The sequence below is a fragment of the Pimephales promelas genome, chromosome 2 (assembly GCF_988280905.1).
Source record: "Pimephales promelas chromosome 2, fPimPro1.hap1.1, whole genome shotgun sequence".
Classification (NCBI taxonomy): domain Eukaryota; kingdom Metazoa; phylum Chordata; class Actinopteri; order Cypriniformes; family Leuciscidae; genus Pimephales; species Pimephales promelas.
The window spans coordinates 42,474,685-42,496,634 of NC_142770.1; the positions used below are offsets into that span (position 1 = coordinate 42,474,685).

General features: G+C 37.6%; 2 protein-coding genes across 2 annotated transcripts in view; both read right to left on the minus strand.

Annotated features, from left to right (window-relative positions):
• Nucleotides 1-6,962, minus strand: part of LOC148997439 (uncharacterized) — a 118,770-nt gene extending 111,808 nt beyond the window's left edge. The window contains exon 1 of the mRNA XM_089122654.1: nt 5,995-6,962. The gene's annotated coding sequence lies outside the window, so the exon portion shown is untranslated. The remainder of the gene's footprint in view (nt 1-5,994) is intronic.
• The window catches only part of LOC120475645 (NLR family CARD domain-containing protein 3), a 297,421-nt gene continuing 276,485 nt past the window's right edge, over nt 1,015-21,950 (minus strand). Inside the window, exon 4 of the mRNA XM_089122551.1 lies at nt 1,015-1,375. Coding sequence (XP_088978677.1) covers nt 1,165-1,375 — 211 coding nt within the window. The 3' untranslated portion in view covers nt 1,015-1,164. The remainder of the gene's footprint in view (nt 1,376-21,950) is intronic.

The window sequence follows — 21,950 nt, forward strand, 5'->3', positions numbered from 1 at the left end:
TTAATGTGTTCTAGTTTAAACAGTTGAAGTGATTTTAAGCATTTTGATTCTTGTATGTGAATGTGACTGACCTCAATCTCTCCAGTTTACAGTGTGAATCCTTCAGTACGGCACATAAGTGCTTCACTCCTGTGTTTCCTAGATTATTCCCGCTCAGGTCCAGCTCTCTCAGGTGTGACGGGTTTGATTTCACAGCTGAAGTCAGGATGAGACTCTGTTTCTCTGTAATACTGCAATAACTCAGACTGAAGACAGAGAAATAACAATAGTTCACATCTATGATGATCATCTTATTGAAGAGCTACAGCAGCATTTAGTTTCCAATAGTCTGTTTTAAACCCAGTCACACTAGTTCTGTGCGCTGGAAGACACCGTTTCTTCTCTTTCATTTCTAACTATTTATTTGACGTCTCTCTTCTTTATTCTCTGTTGAAAAGGCAGATTTCTGTGTGTACACAATCAGTGCATTGTATCAGATGTTGGGAATTAAACAATTACTATCTACACTCTAAAAGGTTTTATATGATTTACTAATTTATTTTGGTGAAACAATCAAAAATATTGATTACATTTTAAAGTAGTGAAATCAATTATAATACACTGTATAAACTGAGCAAATGTAAGTAAAAAATAAGTAGATCTGAGTAACTGCATCTGTACATTAACAAATAAAATTGTTTTAACTGAGTAAATCTGCTCAATCTCTCAAGAGTGTGTTAAATATATTTATGATATTGATTTGAATTAAGTAATATTTGTGGTTCTTGAAACATATAAGTTTAATTCTCCAATCTCAAATATTTTGATAGAAATTTCACAATTATGTTAAGTGTATTATACATAAATTATTGGTTAGTCAAATAATAAATTCTAATAGTGAAAAAAATAAATAAATATAACTGTAAATTTTAGATGAAATCAACTGTTGGATGTTTAGTCAATTATTTTGGTACGTTTAGCTCAAACAATCAAGCAAATGATATTCAGAGATTTTATTAAGTTAATAAAGTTAAATATTACTGTGATATTTACTAAGCCACAGAATAATTACACACAGTGTAGATTAACAAAACATAAAAATGTGAGCAATAGGGAAACCCAGAAAGTGCACTGCTATAACCAATGAAACATAAGCCCTGCTGTCTTCAAATAAATAAACTTCAGTCACACTGTAATTGCTGTACAGTATAATGACACTAACTGTAGTTTCTCCAGCTTGAATTGTGGGTTCATCAGTAGATCACTGAGGTTTTTCACTCCAGAGTCTCCTAGATTATTCACGCTCAGGTCCAGCTCTCTCAGGTGTGACGGGTTTGATTTCAGAGCTGAAGTCACATCAGAACAACCTTCATCGGTCATATAACAGCAGCTTAACCTACATTAGCAGAGAGAGAGAGAGAGAGAGAGAGAGAGAGAGAGAGAGAGAGAGAGAGAGAGAGAGAGAGAGAGAGAATTGAATTTGAATTTTGAAAAAATACTTTATTTACAATTTTTCACAAAACAAGTTTCACCATTTACTAATTTTCCATTTACCTTTTATACCACACACAAAGCTTTTTCTACATTAGTAGATGAGAAAAAAATATTTGTCCATCAATAACAGAGCACAAAGCCTCATTCTTGCACCATTTCTCTTCAAATGTAATAACATCATTCATGGTAGTATAAAAACGAAAATCAATAAGTATTCTGGATTTGACAGTGGCTAAAAACATAATATTAATATCTTGATCAGCACCCCCTTCTATCTTGTTTTTTCTGCTCATATAAATTGCCAACTTCGCTTGACCTATAAGAAAATTTAAACACTGACAAATAAACCTATTTCTTCTAACATACCTAAAACCAATAATAAATACGTCTATAGAAAAAGATTCATTAAAACTATAAAATAAATTATGTAATAAACTAAACAACCTTTGTAGTCTAACACAATCCATATAAGCATGAAAAACAGTCTCTCTACTAGAACAAAAAGGGCATTCTGCAGAAACATCAGGATTTAAAACTGTAATAATAGCATTAACTGCTATCGCACCATGTAAAAGTCTCCATTGTATGTCCCCAACTCTTTTACCTAATGGTGGCTTATACAATGATCTCCACTCTGGTTTATTATCATCATCAAGTTGTAGAACATTACGCCATGGTGTATCAACCCTCTCATTAAGCGCTTTTTTATTAAAAGCAAGAACACAACCTTTATAAAAAGATTTACCAGTACTTGAAAAAAAATTAAAACATAGAGATTTTCCAGAGTTTAAAAAAATTCCTGAAACATCATCTAACATAGGAAAAATAAAAAACTCAGATAATACATCCTCTTCATTAGGAACAATTTTGTGTTCATAGTATTCTGATAACAGTTTCAGTTCATCAAAAGTGAGTTTTTGTTTCCATTTTTGTAATAAATGAAAAACAGATCGTAAGGACTTAATTTTCAAACTCAAAGCAACTCCTTCCATATTCCCAAAGTCTGGTCCTGTCAAGTGTACTAGACTCCCCATAGTACAGATTTTGGATGCCACAAGTGTTTCTGTAAGTCCAGGAATTGAACAGTCATTGTGTTTTAAATCGAACCGTGCTCCATATATTAACGGTTCTTTAAGGAGCCAGTAAAGAGATTCAAAATGTCCTTCTCTTTGCACTCTGAACATTTTCCACACTTTAAAAACATTACGATAAAAAATAGGCATCCCATTAAGGTTCACCTTTGACAAGTCCATGAAAAAAAGATTCCTGTCCATTTTCAAATTACCAACATTTTGTAATATTTTACATGCAACTGCTTTCCAGTTTGAGGTTACAGAATTATCAAGAAGTCTTTGTAAAAACTGTAAACGAAAAGCTGCTGCTCTACTTTGAATATGAACCAATTCTTGCCATCCTTCTTCTTTAGGTAAAAACAATATGCTCTGAGGAACCCAATGTAACTTATCCCAGAAAAAATCAACTAAAATTGCTTGAATCTCTGCTAAGAGACGCAAAGGAGGATCAATACAGGTTAATTTATGCCATAAAGAGGAAGCAACTAAATTATTTATAATTAAAGCTCGACCTCTATATGACATATTTGGGATTAACCATTTCCATTTTTCAAGTCTACCTTTAACTTTTTCAAGAGTTCCTTCCCAATTTTTTTGTACAATCACTTCATCTCCTAAAAAAAACCCTAAATATTTAAAACCTCCTCTCTTCCAAACCAAGCCAGGAGGAAGGGCAAACGGAACATTTTTCCAATCCCCTATTAAAATTGCTTCACTCTTTTCCAAATTAATTTTAGCAGAGGACAGTTTTTTAAAATCATCAAGTACACGCATTAAAACCTTTACATCACTCTGTTGGCTAACAAACACTACTACATCATCAGCGTACGCAGAGACTGTTATACTTTCAACATTGGGCAATTTAAAACCTTGTACATTCTTCCTCAATTGCTGCAGCAGAGGTTCTATTGCTAGTGAATATAGCATTCCAGAGAGCGGGCATCCCTGCCTTACCCCTCTAAAAACTTTAAAAGGAGTGCACAAGCCACCATTAATTTTGAGTATGCTCTCAACATCACTGTACAAAACTTTGATTTTATCAATAAAACCCTTACTAAAACCAAATGCTTTTAATGTTTCCCATAAATATGCATGCTCAACCCTATCAAACGCTTTCTCCTGGTCAAGCGAAATCAAACCAATGTCACTATTTGACAACTTAGAGACATAATAGATATCCCTAATAAGGGAAATATTATCAAAAATTGACCTTTTGGGAACACAGTAAGTTTGGTCCGGATGGATCACCTTACTCATAACTTTTGTTAATCTGTTGGCTAAAATCTTTGAAAGAAGTTTATAGTCACTACACAGAAGTGAAACAGGTCTCCAGTTTTTGATCTCAGTGAGATCTCCTTTCTTGGGAAGAAGGGTCAGGATTGCTCTCCGGCAACTCAAAGGTAGAAGACCTTCGTCCAAACTACCATTGAGGACTTCTAAGAGATCCTCTCCTAAAACTTCCCAAAAACATTTGTAAAAGTCTATGGGTATGCCATCAACTCCAGGCACCCTTCCGGATTCCATGCTCTGAACGGCCTTATGCAGTTCTCCCAGGCTGAGCGCACCTGAAATCTCTGCATTACCTTCATCAGACACCTTTGGTAAATCCTCAAAAAAAAGCACTTTTACTGATATTGTCTGATTCTACTTCACTTCTGTACAGTGTCTCATAAAAACCAATTGCCCTACTTCTGATCCCTACAGGATTGGACAACAGAATTCCTTCTTCTGATCGCAAAGCGTGAATGATTCTTTTTTGCCCGTTTTTCCTTTCAAGGTTAAAAAAATACTTTGAAGGTGCATCCATCTGATCAAGACTTATAAATCTTGACCGGACCAAAGCCCCCTGTGTTTTAACCCCTAATAATTCTGCCAATTGATTTCTTTTCTTAGAAAGAATCTTCAGATAACTTTTTTGTTTCGTTAAATCCGCCAATTCCTGTATCTTAATTATGTCATTCTCTAAGTCTTTCATTGACTGATTTAAAACTTTGGTGCTGTTATGAGCATACTGCTGACAATACTGTTTAATTTGCACTTTACCAAAATCCCACCATTTCTGAACTGATTGAAAAGAATCTTTTGTTGTTCTGTAATCGGCCCAAAACAACTTAAACGTGTGTATAAAATCCTTATTATCTAACAACGTTAGATTAAAATGCCAGTACGCACTTTTTGGCTTGACAGAATTCAAAATAAAAGAACATTGCACCATACAATGATCTGAAAGACCAACAGGAAAAATACAACAATTTTTAAAAATACCAGTATGATGTTTAAACACATAAAATCTGTCCAATCTTGCCAAAGATAAAACATTACCACGTGTATGTGCCCAAGTATATTGCCTTTTATCCTCATGATAAAACCTCCACACGTCACTTAATTCATGCTTATTTATTATTTGAAAGAGACGCTTTCTTGATGGCATATGGGGTTCAATATGATTTCTGTCACAATTACTCACTGTACAATTAAAATCTCCCCCCAGAAATAAATAATCATCATTAGAAACATCTTGTAAAACAGAACATAATGTATCTAAAAACAACATCCTATCAATTGTTGAGTTGGGGACATACACACAAATAAAAACAAAATTACAATTCTCAACTTGTGCTTTCACTTTTAAAAGTCGACCTTTCAAAAATTCTTTAACTTGATATGAAGCTGGATTAAATGTTTTTGCAAATAATATTGCTACTCCTCCACTTAAAGTGGTATTGTGACTGAAAAAAGATAAGCCTTCCCATTCCTTCATCCAATCATTCACATTATTCACGTCACTATGTGTTTCCTGAATCAAAGTGACATCTAATTTTTTCTGCTTGATAATTTCATACAGCTCAGCTCTTTTTCTATAATCTCTAGCACCATTGACATTCAAGGAGGCAATCCGCACTTCAGCCATACTTAAATAAATAAACAAACAAAAAAACACAAGTGAAATCATATAACTAAAGTTCTTAGTCTTCATTTTCATTTAACTCCGTGCCAACTTTCCTCACAATCTTTTTCAAACGATACACCTCCCTGTTCGAAAGGCACCCATCTACTAATAAACCTTTAGCTTTGTTGTAGAACTGATTTAAGTCAGGAAAATAATCCTTTACAACCACACCCCTTTTGTTTTTTGTGGTATTAAGGAAACGTTTTATGTCATCAACGTCATAACTTCTGCTTATAGCAGCTTCACTCTGTGACAACACTGTACTCGAGTCAGACATTTCACTTCCACTTTCTGACTCTTTCTGATCCTCATCACCCTCAACCACCTCACCTTTTTTAAAACACTTTATGTGACTGATCTTTTCCACATGTTTCCGTTTTGTTGGCACTTTGAACAGCCTACTCTCTGTTTCTATATCAGACACATCGCCCATGTTTTCAACATCACTGTTCAACAAAACAGTTTTTGCAGCAACAGTTTCTGAAGAAGTGTCCCTACCTTCATTTAATGATTCCACCGAGGTCGATCCGGCTTCCACAGGCCCCTCAACAGATGCTCCTTCCCCAACAGGTATATCCACAGTCGGCACTGCTTCAGCCAGACCGACCTCAGCCGGTTCAGACGCAGGCTTATCTTTAGTTGAAGCACTACCTCCAGCTGCACTCTTATCAGGACATGAACGTATTAAATGGCCCGATTTACCACATCCAAAACACTTCATTTTATCAGTGGTAACAAACACAACATATTCAAAATCATCCACACGAAAATTTAGAGCCAAGTCCAATTCCGCGTCATCTTTGATGATCATGAACGCAAATCTCCTGAATGAAACTATGTGTTTCAATAAAGGAGACTCGCACCCGATCGTGATCTTCTTAATCGGTGAAACCAACTTCCCATACCTTGATAGTGCTTGTTTCAAAATATCATCACTGAGAAACGGAGGGATATTTGATATTGTGATTTTTTTTGACGGTAACAACAGCGGTAGAACAGGTGTAAGTATTTCATCAATGATTATGCCTCTCGCAACTACCTCATTTGCTCTTTCCACCGAGTTTAAAAAAATCACGGTCGCACCATTCATTCTGGATGCGGAGAGAATGTTTTGGTGACCAACAATCTCTCCTACACCCAGACAACAAGTTTCTACACTCGCCACGGATACGATCTTAACTCCGTGACGGCGTGTTAAAACATCGAGCCCAGTACCAGCCTGAGCTGCCATGCTTTCCAAGAAAGCAGGCAGCACAAATAAACACCACACAAGACAAAAAAACAAGTGAAACAAACAAATTCAAAAGAAAGAAAGAAAGAAAAAAACTAAAGAAAAAACACAAAGAGAAAGAAACAAATACACGCGCTCAAAATTCACGCTCTCACACACGCTCCACAAACGCCCACGCATGCGCAGAGAGAGAGAGAGAGAGAGAGAGAGAGAGAGAGAGAGAGAGAGAGAGAGAGAGAGAGAGAGAGAGAGAGAGAGAGAGACCTTTAACACACCTTTATTTATACATTCCTCATAAACATGTTTTCTCAGATTATACATTAATAAATACACATATATAAGCACTCAAAGAAATCATACACTCATAAATCTTAACAAACTATGGAAATATTTTTTTTTTTTTTTTTGAGCCACAAAAGCTCATATATTTAGCATCAGCTCATTTTCATCATCCACTGTGCTCAAAACATCATTCAAAGCCCAAATTTCAATAAATCTGTCCATATTATTCATCAGTTTAAAATATGCAAACTCTGCCTTGATTCTAGTTGCTATAAGAGCCTTTAAGACCACCTCAGGACCTACTTCCCCCTCTCCTTTCAGTTTCCTTTACCTTGTTAACCATATTGCCATCTTTGCTCCTCCAAACGTAAAATTAATTAATGAGATTTTTTTCCTGTCTGATGCAACATACCTTGGTCCAAAAACAAAACATTCGTTATTAAAATCTACTCCAAAATCTCTAACCCACCCATCTAATATCTGAAACAATTCTCTTAATCTTGAACAACTCAAAAACAAAATATAGCTGCGAGCAGCGATGGCGGGCCCAAGCCGGTGGCACCGCAACCCCGGTTCCTTTAGTTACCTAAAGGCACCCGGGTAGCGGTGCCGAAGGCTTTGGCCCTTTTATGATTAAATGTTAAAACAGCTTGCCATACTCTGTCATTTCGACTAGTCACAATTATGTTACAGATGTCTTAAATGATAATACAAACTATCCAAAATGTAATTACGAATAGACAGAAAGACGTTGTTGATATCTACAATGTTAATTCCGGACAGGCAAACTTAGCTTTTAAATGTTAAAAGGGCTTGCCATACAGGGACGTAGGCTCAGAGAGAGGCTCACCATATTCAAACCAAAATATCTGACTTCCTCTTGGTCCGAGCTAATGACTATGTATTAGAAAGTTGTCCGGCTTGAGGAGTACAATGTATATACCGATTTTTGTAACTGTAGATAAAACTAACAACCCCACTTTTGTCAAAAGGTGGCGCTATTTAGTCCTTGCACATTGCCCGTTTCTGAAACTTTGCACGTCTACTGGCTAATAAATGTGATGTATCTGTTGAGTTTCAAGCAATTTCAATTTCAATTTGACTGTTGAAAAGAAGTGCGCCGATTAGATACTCAGGATCGGTATCGGCTCTGACACTGCCATCTTTGACGAGGCTGATTCAAATTCTATATTGTGCATATACTATTCTGTTAGGCACAAAGGCACAAAAACTTTCTAAAGTACCATAAAGTTTTTGTGTACTGTATTATTAGTGTTCTGAAGCTATTATGTGATATAGAAATTAATATTTAAGTCATTAAATTCAAGAACACAAACTTTTCCCTCTCTGCGCCTGTCAGTCATTCTCCATTCAGCATTCAAACAGCACGTCACATTCGGTTACAGTCAATGATGAAACGATCTTCAATGATTCAATGTTAATCCTATTATACTGGATCTTTAAGATAAAGGTCTAAAGGTCTATATTTTCGAATGAAGAAACTTTTTCTTGCTGGACTTTATTGCTGTAACTTAATCGTGTTACTTTCTACCGGGTGTCGGACGCTGTCGGTTAGATCACAACACTAGAGTCAGAGCACTATAATTGTTCTTCACGCACACAGTAACTGAAATTTAAAACCTTTAAAAGAAAAGGCTCAATAAACTATTGCATAGATAGATAATGTATAATACACTGTTCATAAATATGTATTTCCTTTGTGCTTTGAACTTTTCAATACGGACTCAATGCGCTGTAACTTCATGTGGCTTCAAGCACATCATTCTCCGCTCGGGATGCACATAAGTGCTTTGTGCTGCACCGTATTGGAGCCGTAATATCATAATGCAGTGACGTAATGACAGATTATTAATTGCCTTTCAATTATATGTTGCTTTATAGCAGCCATGGCTATATTTTTTTTTAATGATTTTTGTTATCTTGTTTTTCATGAATGTATTTTTCAAAAATAAGAGCAATGTGTATTATCTATTATTAATATGGTTTATAATAGCATTTTTGTCATAGATTATGACAAAGTAATCATATGATCCACCAGCGAGGAACCAGCAGAACAGAGTGAACATTCTTTCTGTTTAGTTCAATCCTACTTAATAGGAATTTATTTAAAATGCTCGCTCTACTCCACACCATTAATGTCTTGTGCGGACATCCGTATTTTGACTTTCGGTTTTAAGTAAGCGATTTAAAAGCTCCCAAGTCCCAGCGGAGTCACACGTTGATTAACCGGTGGGAATATACACAATAGGCCTACCTGATATTGAACACAAGAGGGCAGTATAGCACTACGTATGACTCAGATTATTATTTTTTTATGAATTTTACAACAATTCTGGCTGTTTTTGAACGTAAACACAATTCTTAAATGAAAAAAAAGGAAAAATTGGGGAAGTTATAATATTTGTATAATTTAATTTAGAAACAAATGATGTATAATTACATTTTTAGAAGATATGAGGCTTTTAGTGTTTACTTTTTTGACATTACTTTAATCTTTTGCCATAGTTGCACATGTCTATTGGCTAATAAATGTGATGTATCTGTTGAGTTTCAAGCAATTTCAAGCAAGCTAAGAGTCCCAAAAGCATCAAAAAATAATGTTAAAGTTTGTTTCGTTGCCACGGCATTTTGAAAGTGACACACTTCCTGCTGCCAGTTGGTGGCGCTATAACTTTGACTCACAATAGTCACATCCATGTGATCGGTCTCTTACAGCGAAAACACTGCTGAAGTTTCATCAAGATCAGTTAATGTATGCTGAAGTTATAACACACATCCTGTTCCATGTTTCTCGCCATAATTTCGTTTCCTCGCCACGGCCAAACCGTTCGAGATATCAAAAATCCCGTGGCACTTTTTCATCCTTAATGTCTTGACTTCACGCTGATCGAGTTTCGTCGAATTTGGTTCAGTGCTCTAGGAGCAATAATTTAAATTACATTGCATGTGTTTTAAACACAACCCTAAATAGCCAACTTCCTGTTGGGCTGGGGTAAAAAGTAAGAGTGTGAAGTATATATGAAACGATGAGATCTATATGTGTACCAAGTTTCATATTATTACATGCAAGTGTGTTTGATTTATGGACCAAATTTTCAGACCAAGTTTATTGACCAAGTTAATCTGATTAATAAACTAATTATATAAAACTATTGTCAATTCACTACAATTAAACTAGTTATATGCCTTTACTTATAAAAAATAAAAATAAAAACTTATTTAAAAAATACCAGGCTTGAGAAATGTATTTTCTTTATGCAGGTCATACACACAGCAGTGAAATGGTTAAGCCCCCTCCCCCTGCACACACACACACACACACAGACAGACAGCCAGCCAGCCAGCCAAAGGCTCAGAGTGGCCATATTCAAACAAAAATATCTGACTTTCTGTGGGTCCTAGCTAATAAGTGTCAATTAGAAAGTTGTCCGGCTCGAGGAGTACAATATACATACCAATTTTTGTAACTCTAGTTAAAACTAACCACCCCACTTTTGTCAAAAGGTGGCGCTACTGAGCCCTCACCACGCCCGTTTCTGCAACTTTGCACATGTCTACTGGCTAATAAATGTGATGTGTCTGTCGAGTTTCATGCAATTTGAAGCATGCTAAGGGTCTCAAAAGCATCCTAAAAGCATCCTAAAAGAAGGGTAAAGTTTGATGCGTCGCCACGGCAACAGTTTCAAAGATATCAAGAATCCATTCACAGGTCTACATCTGCCGTATGTTTACATTATACATATGAAGTTTGAAGCAAATCGGGTAAAAATAAAAGGGTGATATCTAAGCATTTTGAAAGTGACACACTTCCTGCTGCCAGTTGGTGGCGCTATAACTTTGACTCACAATAGTCACATCCATGTGATCGTCCTCTTACAGCGAACACACTGCTGAAGTTTCATCAAGATCAGTTAATGTATGCTGAAGTTATAACTCACTTCCTGTTTCACGTTTCTCGCCATGATTTCGTTTCCTCGCCACGGACAAACCGTTCGAGATATAAAAAATCCCCTCGCAAACTTTCATCCTCAATGTCTTGACTTCACGCTGACCGAGTTTCGTCAAAAGTGGATCAAAGCTCTAGGAGGAGTATTTGACATTCCATTGCGAGCGTTTTACAAACAAACCTCAATAGCCAAATTCCTGTTGGGCTGGGGTAAAAAGTAAGAGCGCGAGGTATAGATGAAACGATGAGATCAACGTGTGTACCGAGTTTCATATTATTACATACAAGCGTGTTTGAGTTATGGACCAAGTGTTCGGACCCCGTTCCAGGGGGCGCTGACGAGCTGCCCTGCCACGCCCGGGTACCATCTTCAGCCCGGCTCTGATGGCCGCGGGTTCTGACCCGTGTGCAAAGTTTCAAGAGTTTTCGAGCACGTTAAGGGCCCCAAAAGTGCCCAAAAGGTAGCAAAATAATAATAATACTAAAGAATAAATATAGCTGCGAGCAGCGATGGCGGGCCCAAGCCGGTGGCACCGCAACCCCGGTTCCTTTAGTTACCTATATGCACCCGGGTGGCGGTGCCGAAGGCTTTGGCCCTTTTATGATTAAATGTTAAAACGGCTTGCCATACTCTGTCATTTCGACTAGTCACAATTATGTTACAGATGTCTTAAATGATAATACAAACTATCCAAAATGTAATTACGAATAGACAGAAAGACGTTGTTGATATCTACAATGTTAATTCCGGACAGGCAAACTTAGCTTTTAAATGTTAAAAGGGCTTGCCATACAGGGACGTAGGCTCAGAGAGAGGCTCACCATATTCAAACCAAAATATCTGACTTCCTCTTGGTCCGAGCTAATGACTATGTATTAGAAAGTTGTCCGGCTTGAGGAGTACAATGTATATACCGATTTTTGTAACTGTAGATAAAACTAACAACCCCACTTTTGTCAAAAGGTGGCGCTATTTAGTCCTTGCACATTGCCCGTTTCTGAAACTTTGCACGTCTACTGGCTAATAAATGTGATGTATCTGTTGAGTTTCAAGCAATTTCAATTTCAATTTGACTGTTGAAAAGAAGTGCGCCGATTAGATACTCAGGATCGGTATCGGCTCTGACACTGCCATCTTTGACGAGGCTGATTCAAATTCTATATTGTGCATATACTATTCTGTTAGGCACAAAGGCACAAAAACTTTCTAAAGTACCATAAAGTTTTTGTGTACTGTATTATTAGTGTTCTGAAGCTATTATGTGATATAGAAATTAATATTTAAGTCATTAAATTCAAGAACACAAACTTTTCCCTCTCTGCGCCTGTCAGTCATTCTCCATTCAGCATTCAAACAGCACGTCACATTCGGTTACAGTCAATGATGAAACGATCTTCAATGATTCAATGTTAATCCTATTATACTGGATCTTTAAGATAAAGGTCTATATTTTCGAATGAAGAAACTTTTTCTTGCTGGACTTTATTGCTGTAACTTAATCGTGTTACTTTCTACCGGGTGTCGGACGCTGTCGGTTAGATCACAACACTAGAGTCAGAGCACTATAATTGTTCTTCACGCACACAGTAACTGAAATTTAAAACCTTTAAAAGAAAAGGCTCAATAAACTATTGCATAGATAGATAATGTATAATACACTGTTCATAAATATGTATTTCCTTTGTGCTTTGAACTTTTCAATACGGACTCAATGCGCTGTAACTTCATGTGGCTTCAAGCACATCATTCTCCGCTCGGGATGCACGTAAGTGCTTTGTGCTGCACCGTATTGGAGCCGTAATATCATAATGCAGTGACGTAATGACAGATTATTAATTGCCTTTCAATTATATGTTGCTTTATAGCAGCCATGGCTATATTTTTTTTTATGATTTTTGTTATCTTGTTTTTCATGAATGTATTTTTCAAAAATAAGAGCAATGTGTATTATCTATTATTAATATGGTTTATAATAGCATTTTTGTCATAGATTATGACAAAGTAATCATATGATCCACCAGCGAGGAACCAGCAGAACAGAGTGAACATTCTTTCTGTTTAGTTCAATCCTACTTAATAGGAATTTATTTAAAATGCTCGCTCTACTCCACACCATTAATGTCTTGTGCGGACATCCGTATTTTGACTTTCGGTTTTAAGTAAGCGATTTAAAAGCTCCCAAGTCCCAGCGGAGTCACACGTTGATTAACCGGTGGGAATATACACAATAGGCCTACCTGATATTGAACACAAGAGGGCAGTATAGCACTACGTATGACTCAGATTATTATTTTTTTATGAATTTTACAACAATTCTGGCTGTTTTTGAACGTAAACACAATTCTTAAATGAAAAAAAAGGAAAAATTGGGGAAGTTATAATATTTGTATAATTTAATTTAGAAACAAATGATGTATAATTACATTTTTAGAAGATATGAGGCTTTTAGTGTTTACTTTTTTGACATTACTTTAATCTTTTGCCATAGTTGCACATGTCTATTGGCTAATAAATGTGATGTATCTGTTGAGTTTCAAGCAATTTCAAGCATGCTAAGAGTCCCAAAAGCATCAAAAAATAATGTTAAAGTTTGTTTCGTTGCCACGGCAACAGTATCAAAGATATCAAAAATTCATTCACAGGTCTACATCTGCCGTGTATTTACATTATACAGATGAAGTTTAAAGCAAATCGGTTAAAAATAAGAGAGTGATTTCAAAGCATTTTGAAAGTGACACACTTCCTGCTGCCAGTTGGTGGCGCTATAACTTTGACTCACAATAGTCACATCCATGTGATCGGTCTCTTACAGCGAAAACACTGTTGAAGTTTCATCAAGATCAGTTAATGTATGCTGAAGTTATAACACACATCCTGTTCCATGTTTCTCGCCATAATTTCGTTTCCTCGCCACGGCCAAACCGTTCGAGATATCAAAAATCCCGTGGCACTTTTTCATCCTTAATGTCTTGACTTCACGCTGATCGAGTTTCGTCGAATTTGGTTCAGTGCTCTAGGAGCAATAATTTAAATTACATTGCATGTGTTTTAAACACAACCCTAAATAGCCAACTTCCTGTTGGGCTGGGGTAAAAAGTAAGAGTGTGAAGTATATATGAAACGATGAGATCTATATGTGTACCAAGTTTCATATTATTACATGCAAGTGTGTTTGATTTATGGACCAAATTTTCAGACCAAGTTTATTGACCAAGTTAATCTGATTAATAAACTAATTATATAAAACTATTGTCAATTCACTACAATTAAACTAGTTATATGCCTTTACTTATAAAAAAATAAAAATAAAAACTTATTTAAAAAATACCAGGCTTGAGAAATGTATTTTCTTTATGCAGGTCATACACACAGCAGTGAAATGGTTAAGCCCCCTCCCCCTGCACACACACACACACACACACACAGACAGCCAGCCAGCCAGCCAAAGACACAGAGACACAGAGACATGTAGGCTCAGAGTGGCCATATTCAAACAAAAATATCTGACTTTCTGTGGGTCCTAGCTAATAAGTGTCAATTAGAAAGTTGTCCGGCTCGAGGAGTACAATATACATACCAATTTTTGTAACTCTAGTTAAAACTAACCACCCCACTTTTGTCAAAAGGTGGCGCTACTGAGCCCTCACCACGCCCGTTTCTGCAACTTTGCACATGTCTACTGGCTAATAAATGTGATGTGTCTGTCGAGTTTCATGCATTTTGAAGCATGCTAAGGGTCTCAAAAGCATCCTAAAAGCATCCTAAAAGAAGGGTAAAGTTTGATGCGTCGCCACGGCAACAGTTTCAAAGATATCAAGAATCCATTCACAGGTCTACATCTGCCGCATGTTTACATTATACATATGAAGTTTGAAGCAAATCGGGTAAAAATAAAAGGGTGATATCTAAGCATTTTGAAAGTGACACACTTCCTGCTGCCAGTTGGTGGCGCTATAACTTTGACTCACAATAGTCACATCCATGTGATCGTCCTCTTACAGCGAACATACTGCTGAAGTTTCATCAAGATCAGTTAATGTATGCTGAAGTTATAACACACTTCCTGTTTCACGTTTCTCGCCATGATTTCGTTTCCTCGCCACGGACAAACCGTTCGAGATATCAAAAATCCCCTCGCAAACTTTCATCCTCAATGTCTTGACTTCACGCTGACCGAGTTTCGTCGAATGTGGATCAAAGCTCTAGGAGGAGTATTTGACATTCCATTGCGAGCGTTTTACAAACAAACCTCAATAGCCAAATTCCTGTTGGGCTGGGGTAAAAAGTAAGAGCGCGAGGTATAGATGAAACGATGAGATCAACGTGTGTACCGAGTTTCATATTATTACATACAAGCGTGTTTGAGTTATGGACCAAGTGTTCGGACCCCGTTCCAGGGGGCGCTGACGAGCTGCCCTGCCACGCCCGGGTACCATCTTCAGCCCGGCTCTGATGGCCGCGGGTTCTGACCCGTGTGCAAAGTTTCAAGAGTTTTCGAGCACGTTAAGGGCCCCAAAAGTGCCCAAAAGGTAGCAAAATAATAAATATAGCTGCGAGCAGCGATTGCGGGCCCAAGCCGGTGGCACCGCAACCCCGATGCCTTTAGTTACCCAAAGGCACCGGGATGGTGGTACCGCCGGCTTTGGCCCTTTATCGCTGCTCACAGCTATATTTATATTTAATATAAAGCCGGTGGCACCGCCACCTTGGTGCCTTTAGGGTTATTCTGTACGACGTGTAAAAACGTAACCCCCGCTTTGACTATCAAAAAGAAGTGTATTGTAGAGCTTGCATCAATGCGGACTCGATGCGCTGTGCGCTGTAACCCCATGTGGCTTTAAGCGCATCATTCTCCACTCGGGATGCGCATAAGCGTTTTGTGCCACACTGAACTGAGCCTTTCATATCATAATGCAGTGACGCAATGACAGATTATTAATTGCCTTTCTTGTTCTGTTCTATCTATTATATGTTGATAATAGATAGGACAGAGCACTAAAAACCTCAAACAAAGCACTAAAAACTTAAGCTGTTTGCTGTGTAGTCTGAGAATGAGCTGTTTGATTTGCACCCTCTTCCTCTTCACTGTCCTTCATAAAAACAAGCTATTCAGGTCCATGTTGTTCTAGAAAGTTTGTATGTTGCTGTCTCAATTAACATCTCTGCTATACATTTAAAACATGGCTATATCTAAAATAATTTATCTTTTTGATTTTTGTTATCTTGTTTTTCATGAATATTTTACAACAATACAAAGAGCAATGTGTATTTTCCATTAATATAGTTTGTAATGGCTTTTTTTGTCATAGATTATAATCATATATTTTTTGGATTTGTTATTTATCTTTATAATGAAGTTGTCTGTATTAAGTAGATTGTGTTTAACACACACAAGAGTGATTCATTAGTTCAACACATAGTTATAGAAATTCTACTTTATCTAAAAAAAACCCTGCACTTTATACACACACACACACACACATAAATACATGTAAATAAAAATACCAAAAAAAAACATCAAATGTGTTTTTAGTCAGAGTATTATTTTATACAGAAACAAATATTTGTAATTCAGATAAGAATGAAGTTAGTGTTTTAAAATCTTAAGGAAAACAAATATATTGAAATATAGCACATGAATTTTAAATTCATTCAACTTCAATTACAAATACAATCTTACTTTTATTTAAAGCAATCTATACATTTAAAAGATGGGGGTTATATGCCTATTTTGTCATTTAAAAATATTGTTATGCAAAATTGTTATGCAAAAAGACAAGGACTTAGATACAAGGACTTGTAGGAAAAATCACAGCCAGCCACACACACACACATAAACACAGACAACAGCCCTCCCCTCCCCACACAGACACACACACCCACACACACACACACAGAGAGAGAGAGAGAGAGAGAGAGAGAGAGAGAGAGAGAGAGAGAGAGAGAGAGAGAGAGAGAGAGAGAGAGAATCGCAGGGGAAATAAATCCATTCAAACTACAATATCTGACTTTCTGTTGCTCAGAGCGAATGACTTTAAATTGGAAAGTTGATCGGCTTGACGAGAACAATATACGTGGTAAGTTTTGTAACTGTAGGTAAATTGAGCAAAGTTATAACACACTTTATGTGTCCTTTTTTAGTCATAAAATTCATTTCCTCGCCACGGCCAGACCGTTCTAGATATCAAAAATCCGTCCGGAGTTGAGCATCCTCAATGTCTTGACTTCATGCACACCGAGTTTGGTTGTGATTGGTAAACACATGCATTGTGATTTGATGTATTTCTCCTAGGACAATTATTCAAACAACCCATAATTCATAATTCATAAATAACTTCCATTTGAACTGTCATAAAACTTAGAGCACGAAAGTTGTTTGGCCTGATGTGATCTATAATTGTACCGAGTTTCATATTAATTCATGCAAGTGTGTTTGATTTATGGACAAATGTTCGAATCCCAGTCCAGGGGGCGCTGTCGAGCCGCCCTGCCACGCCCGGTTACCAGCTTCAGCCCGGCCCTGATGGCCATGGGTTCTGACCCGTGTGCAAAGTTTCAAGAGTTTTCGAGGATGTTAAGGCCCCCGAAAATGCCAGAGAAGTCGCACACAGCAAATAAAGGGTTAAAATTAACCTGACAAGCCCCCCTCCTCTCACTCACACAGAGGGACACTGAGAGACTGGCAAAATTCTGAGATTTTCTCTACATTCAAACAAACATATCTGACTTTCTGTGGGTCCTAGCTAATGAGTGTCAATTAGAAAGTTGTCCGGCTCGAGGAGTACAATATACATACCGATTTTTGTAACTGTAGATAAAACTAACAACCCCACTTTTGTCAAAAGGTGGCGCTACTGAGCCCTCACCACGCCCGTTTCTGCAACTTTGCACATGTCTACTGGCTAATAAATGTGATGTGTCTGTCGAGTTTCATGCAATTTAAAGCATGCTAAGGGTCTCAAAAGCATCCTAAAAGCATCCTAAAAGAAGGGTAAAGTTTGATGCGTCGCCACGGCAACAGTTTCAAAGATATCAAGAATCCATTCACAGGTCTACATCTGCCGTATGTTTACATTATACATATGAAGTTTGAAGCAAATCGGGTAAAAATAAAAGGGTGATATCAAAGCATTTTGAAAGTGACACACTTCCTGCTGCCAGTTGGTGGCGCTATAACTTTGACTCACAATAGTCACATCCATGTGATCGTCCTCTTACAGCGAACATACTGCTGAAGTTTCATCAAGATCAGTTAATGTATGCTGAAGTTATAACAAACTTCCTGTTTCACGTTTCTCGCCATGATTTCGTTTCCTCGCCACGGCCAAACCGTTCGAGATATCAAAAATCCCCACACAAGCTTTCATCCTCAATGTCTTGACTTCACGCTGACCGAGTATCGTCAAATTTGGATCAAAGCTCTAGGAGGAGTATTTCAAATACCATTGCGAGCGTTTTACAAACAAACCTCAATAGCCGACTTCCTGTTGGGCTGGGGTAAAAAGTAAAAGCGCGAGGTATAGATGAAACGATGAGATCAACATGCGTACCGAGTTTCATATTATTACATGCAAGCGTGTTTGAGTTATGGACCAAGTGTTCGGACCCCATTCCAGGGGGCGCTGACGAGCCCCCCTGCCACGCCCAGGTACCATCTTCAGCCCGGCTCTGATGGCCGCGGGTTCTGACCCGTGTGCAAAGTTTCAAGAGTTTTCGAGCATGTTAAGGGCCCCAAAAGTGCCCGAATAGTCGTAAGAAAAATAATAATAATAATAAATATAGCTGCGAGCAGCGATGGCGGGCCCAAGCCGGAGGCACCGCAACCCCGGTTCCTTTAGTTACCTAAAGGCACCCGGGTGGCGGTGCCGAAGGCTTTGGCCCTTTCATGATTAAATGTTAAAGCGGCTTGCCATACTCTGTCATTTCGACTAGTCACAATTATGTTACAGATATCTTAAATGATAATACAAACTATCCAAAGTGTAACGACTAGACAGAAAGACGTTGTTGATATCTACAATGTAAATTCCGGACAGGCAAACTTAGCTTTTAAATGTTAAAAGGGCTTGCCATACAGGGACGTAGGCTCAGAGAGAGGCTCACCATATTCAGACCAAAATATCTGACTTCCTCTTGGTCCGAGCTAATGACTATGTATTAGAAAGTTGTACGGCTTGAGGAGTACAATGTATATACCGATTTTTGTAACTGTAGATAAAACTAACAACCAATGTAGTAGCACTTCTCTTTTTTTGATTGGCTGATGCGTAGCAGGGTCGACTGCTGAACTCCAGGCGAGACGCGCTTGATTCTCACGTGAGAGCGGCGCGGCCAGAGAAATTGCGTATATTAAATATATTATTAATAGTTTTTCCGCATGAGAAATACAATGTGTGACGGGAGTGTGAGACAAAAGACTGAAACGAGTGACTGTCATGCTCAATGCGTGACACACTATAAAAAAATATTTCACACTGACTCCACATTTAGGGGGCCACAAGGGGGTCCAAGCTTGTTGTCGCAGGGGCACTGGCCCCCCCAGGCCCCCGCCTAGAACCGCCATTGCTCACACACACACACACACACACTTTCTCTCTCTCTCAAGAAGCAAAAACATGACTGCTAAAGGTTGTATCAGTGATGGCGGGGTAACATCACTTAACATCACGAGTGCTATTCCCTTAGGCCACGCCCCCTTGTCTCCCCAAAGTATTATAAGCAATCATGCGCATCCCGTGTGCAGAATGATGCACTTGAAGCAACACCAAGTCACAGCACGCAACGCTTCACATTGAAAAGAACATAGCGAAGGGATGGTATCTATAATCTATGCTTAGTAGGGCTGCACGATTTGGGAAAATGTCATATTGCCATTATTGAGCCAATATTGCAATTGCGATTTGCGACTCCGATATAATAAAATGGTTTCATGAGTCCAACTTGCTTGGTTCTAAAGTAAAATGCACACACAGATTAATGTTTATTTCTCAACTCAAACTAAAAAGAACAACAACAATAAATGATTGATAACACCTATAATGATCAATAAACCATCAACCAAACCAACATTACAGTGATTCCATCAATTGAAAGCCATCAACTTTTAAAAAAATTATTACGCTTAAAAAAAATATATAACAGCTTTTAAATTAAGTGAACTTCAAACAATCCCCACATAAACCCATAATAAAAAACATATTTACCTGTGCCCTTCCTGTCTTAACAGGTACAGAAATTGAATAAAGTTATCAAACAGTCTGCGCTGCCTGAATCATAAATTATATATATAATAATCCTTATTAAAGCTACAAAAGTTCTTTACTCAAGATCAGTGAGTAATTTTCTAATTTCCCTTTGTTCTTTTAACTTTACTGAAAGAACGCTTTATTCGCTGCTGGCCCTTTAAGAGCACCCGTTGCCGAGACGCGGATCTCACACGCGCCTCATAGCACAACTCTTTTCATCCATAGACTTTTCTTATGTTATGAAGATACTAGACAAAATCACATTTTGGCATAATTGTGTGTGCTATTGTTCGTTCAAGCTCGAAAGAGAACTGTTTATTCTGGGCTGGCACACGGTCAGTGCATGCGCATTATGCGAGTCTCATCTATTCTAATCTAGGGCACTCACAGGCAGCTTTTCACTTCTTGTCGTGCAAAATGCGAAAAGGCATTTGAACCAATAAGAGGGGGATCTTGTAACACTAGTCAAAGGATGACAAAAAAGAAGAGATGCTGCGCTAATAGCCCTACTTTGTTTATTTCATATAAAATCGCGGCATTTTGCGTTATATAATTGCATAGGTTTGAGATCGCTATTACGACTGCGATATAATTAATCGTGCAGCACTAATGCTTAGTGTATTCTAAAGGGCAATAAACTCCACTCCAGCAAGATAGTCATTTTATGCAAATCATAGACCTTTATGCCTTATCTACAAATAAAGTATAATATTGGGAACATTGATCTTGAAGAGAGTGTCGTCGTGTTACTGTCGCAACCGAACGCGACGCGCTAATGCTGATGCATGGAGAATGACTGAGGCGAGATGACTTTCCGTTAACTTTAACTTAGAGACTAAAATATTAATTTTACCACACATTAAGCTATTGAATGACTTTAGAAGTCTTGGAATATAGTGTGAAAACTTGATTGTGCTTTACAGTTTTTTATGCCTTTAGTGGGGCTTAACAAAATAACACAATATGCAGAATGTCGGACGTCACTTATAGGCTAAACTGTTTTTATAGATAAAACTATTTACATTCGGCAGTCATGAAAACAAATCTCAGATAACGGTTGACTAGGTAACAATGTGTAATTTTGCGCCGGAGTTCTCCTTTAACTTACATTAGCTAGCTAACTACGAACGAGCTAACCAGATTACATTAACAAATTGACAAGCACTTACTGGGCACAGTGGGCAGAATGGCTCTTCAAATGACGGACGAAATTGGAGGTTGTCATCTGACTGTCCGCGATCTTAACGTTGCATGTCTTGCAAAGCGCTGTTCTTTTGCCATCTTGTTGTAAGAAATTCTTGAATCCAAAAGCGACGACGACCCTCGTTATCCCTCCGGCTGACATGTTGATGTGATCTGATGTAAGTGGGCGTGGTGTGCGCGTAAGGTATGAGAGGGCATGACTGATGATCTCGTGATCCAGTCATGACAGCGCTATTCTCAGCCTGCGCTCCAGCTGGATCAACTTTATTTTTTTTACATAATTTATATATTTTATATTCAAACTGAAAACATGATGTGATTAACACTCAAGTCATATTATTACATGCAAGTGTGTTTGATTTATGGACCAAATTTTCAGATCAAGTTTATGGACCAAGTTAATTTAATTAATAAACTAATTATATAAAACTATTAATGCACTACAATTAAACTGGTTATATGCCTTTACTTATAAAAAATAAAAAACTTATTTAAAAAAATACCAGGCTTAAGGCATTTATTTTT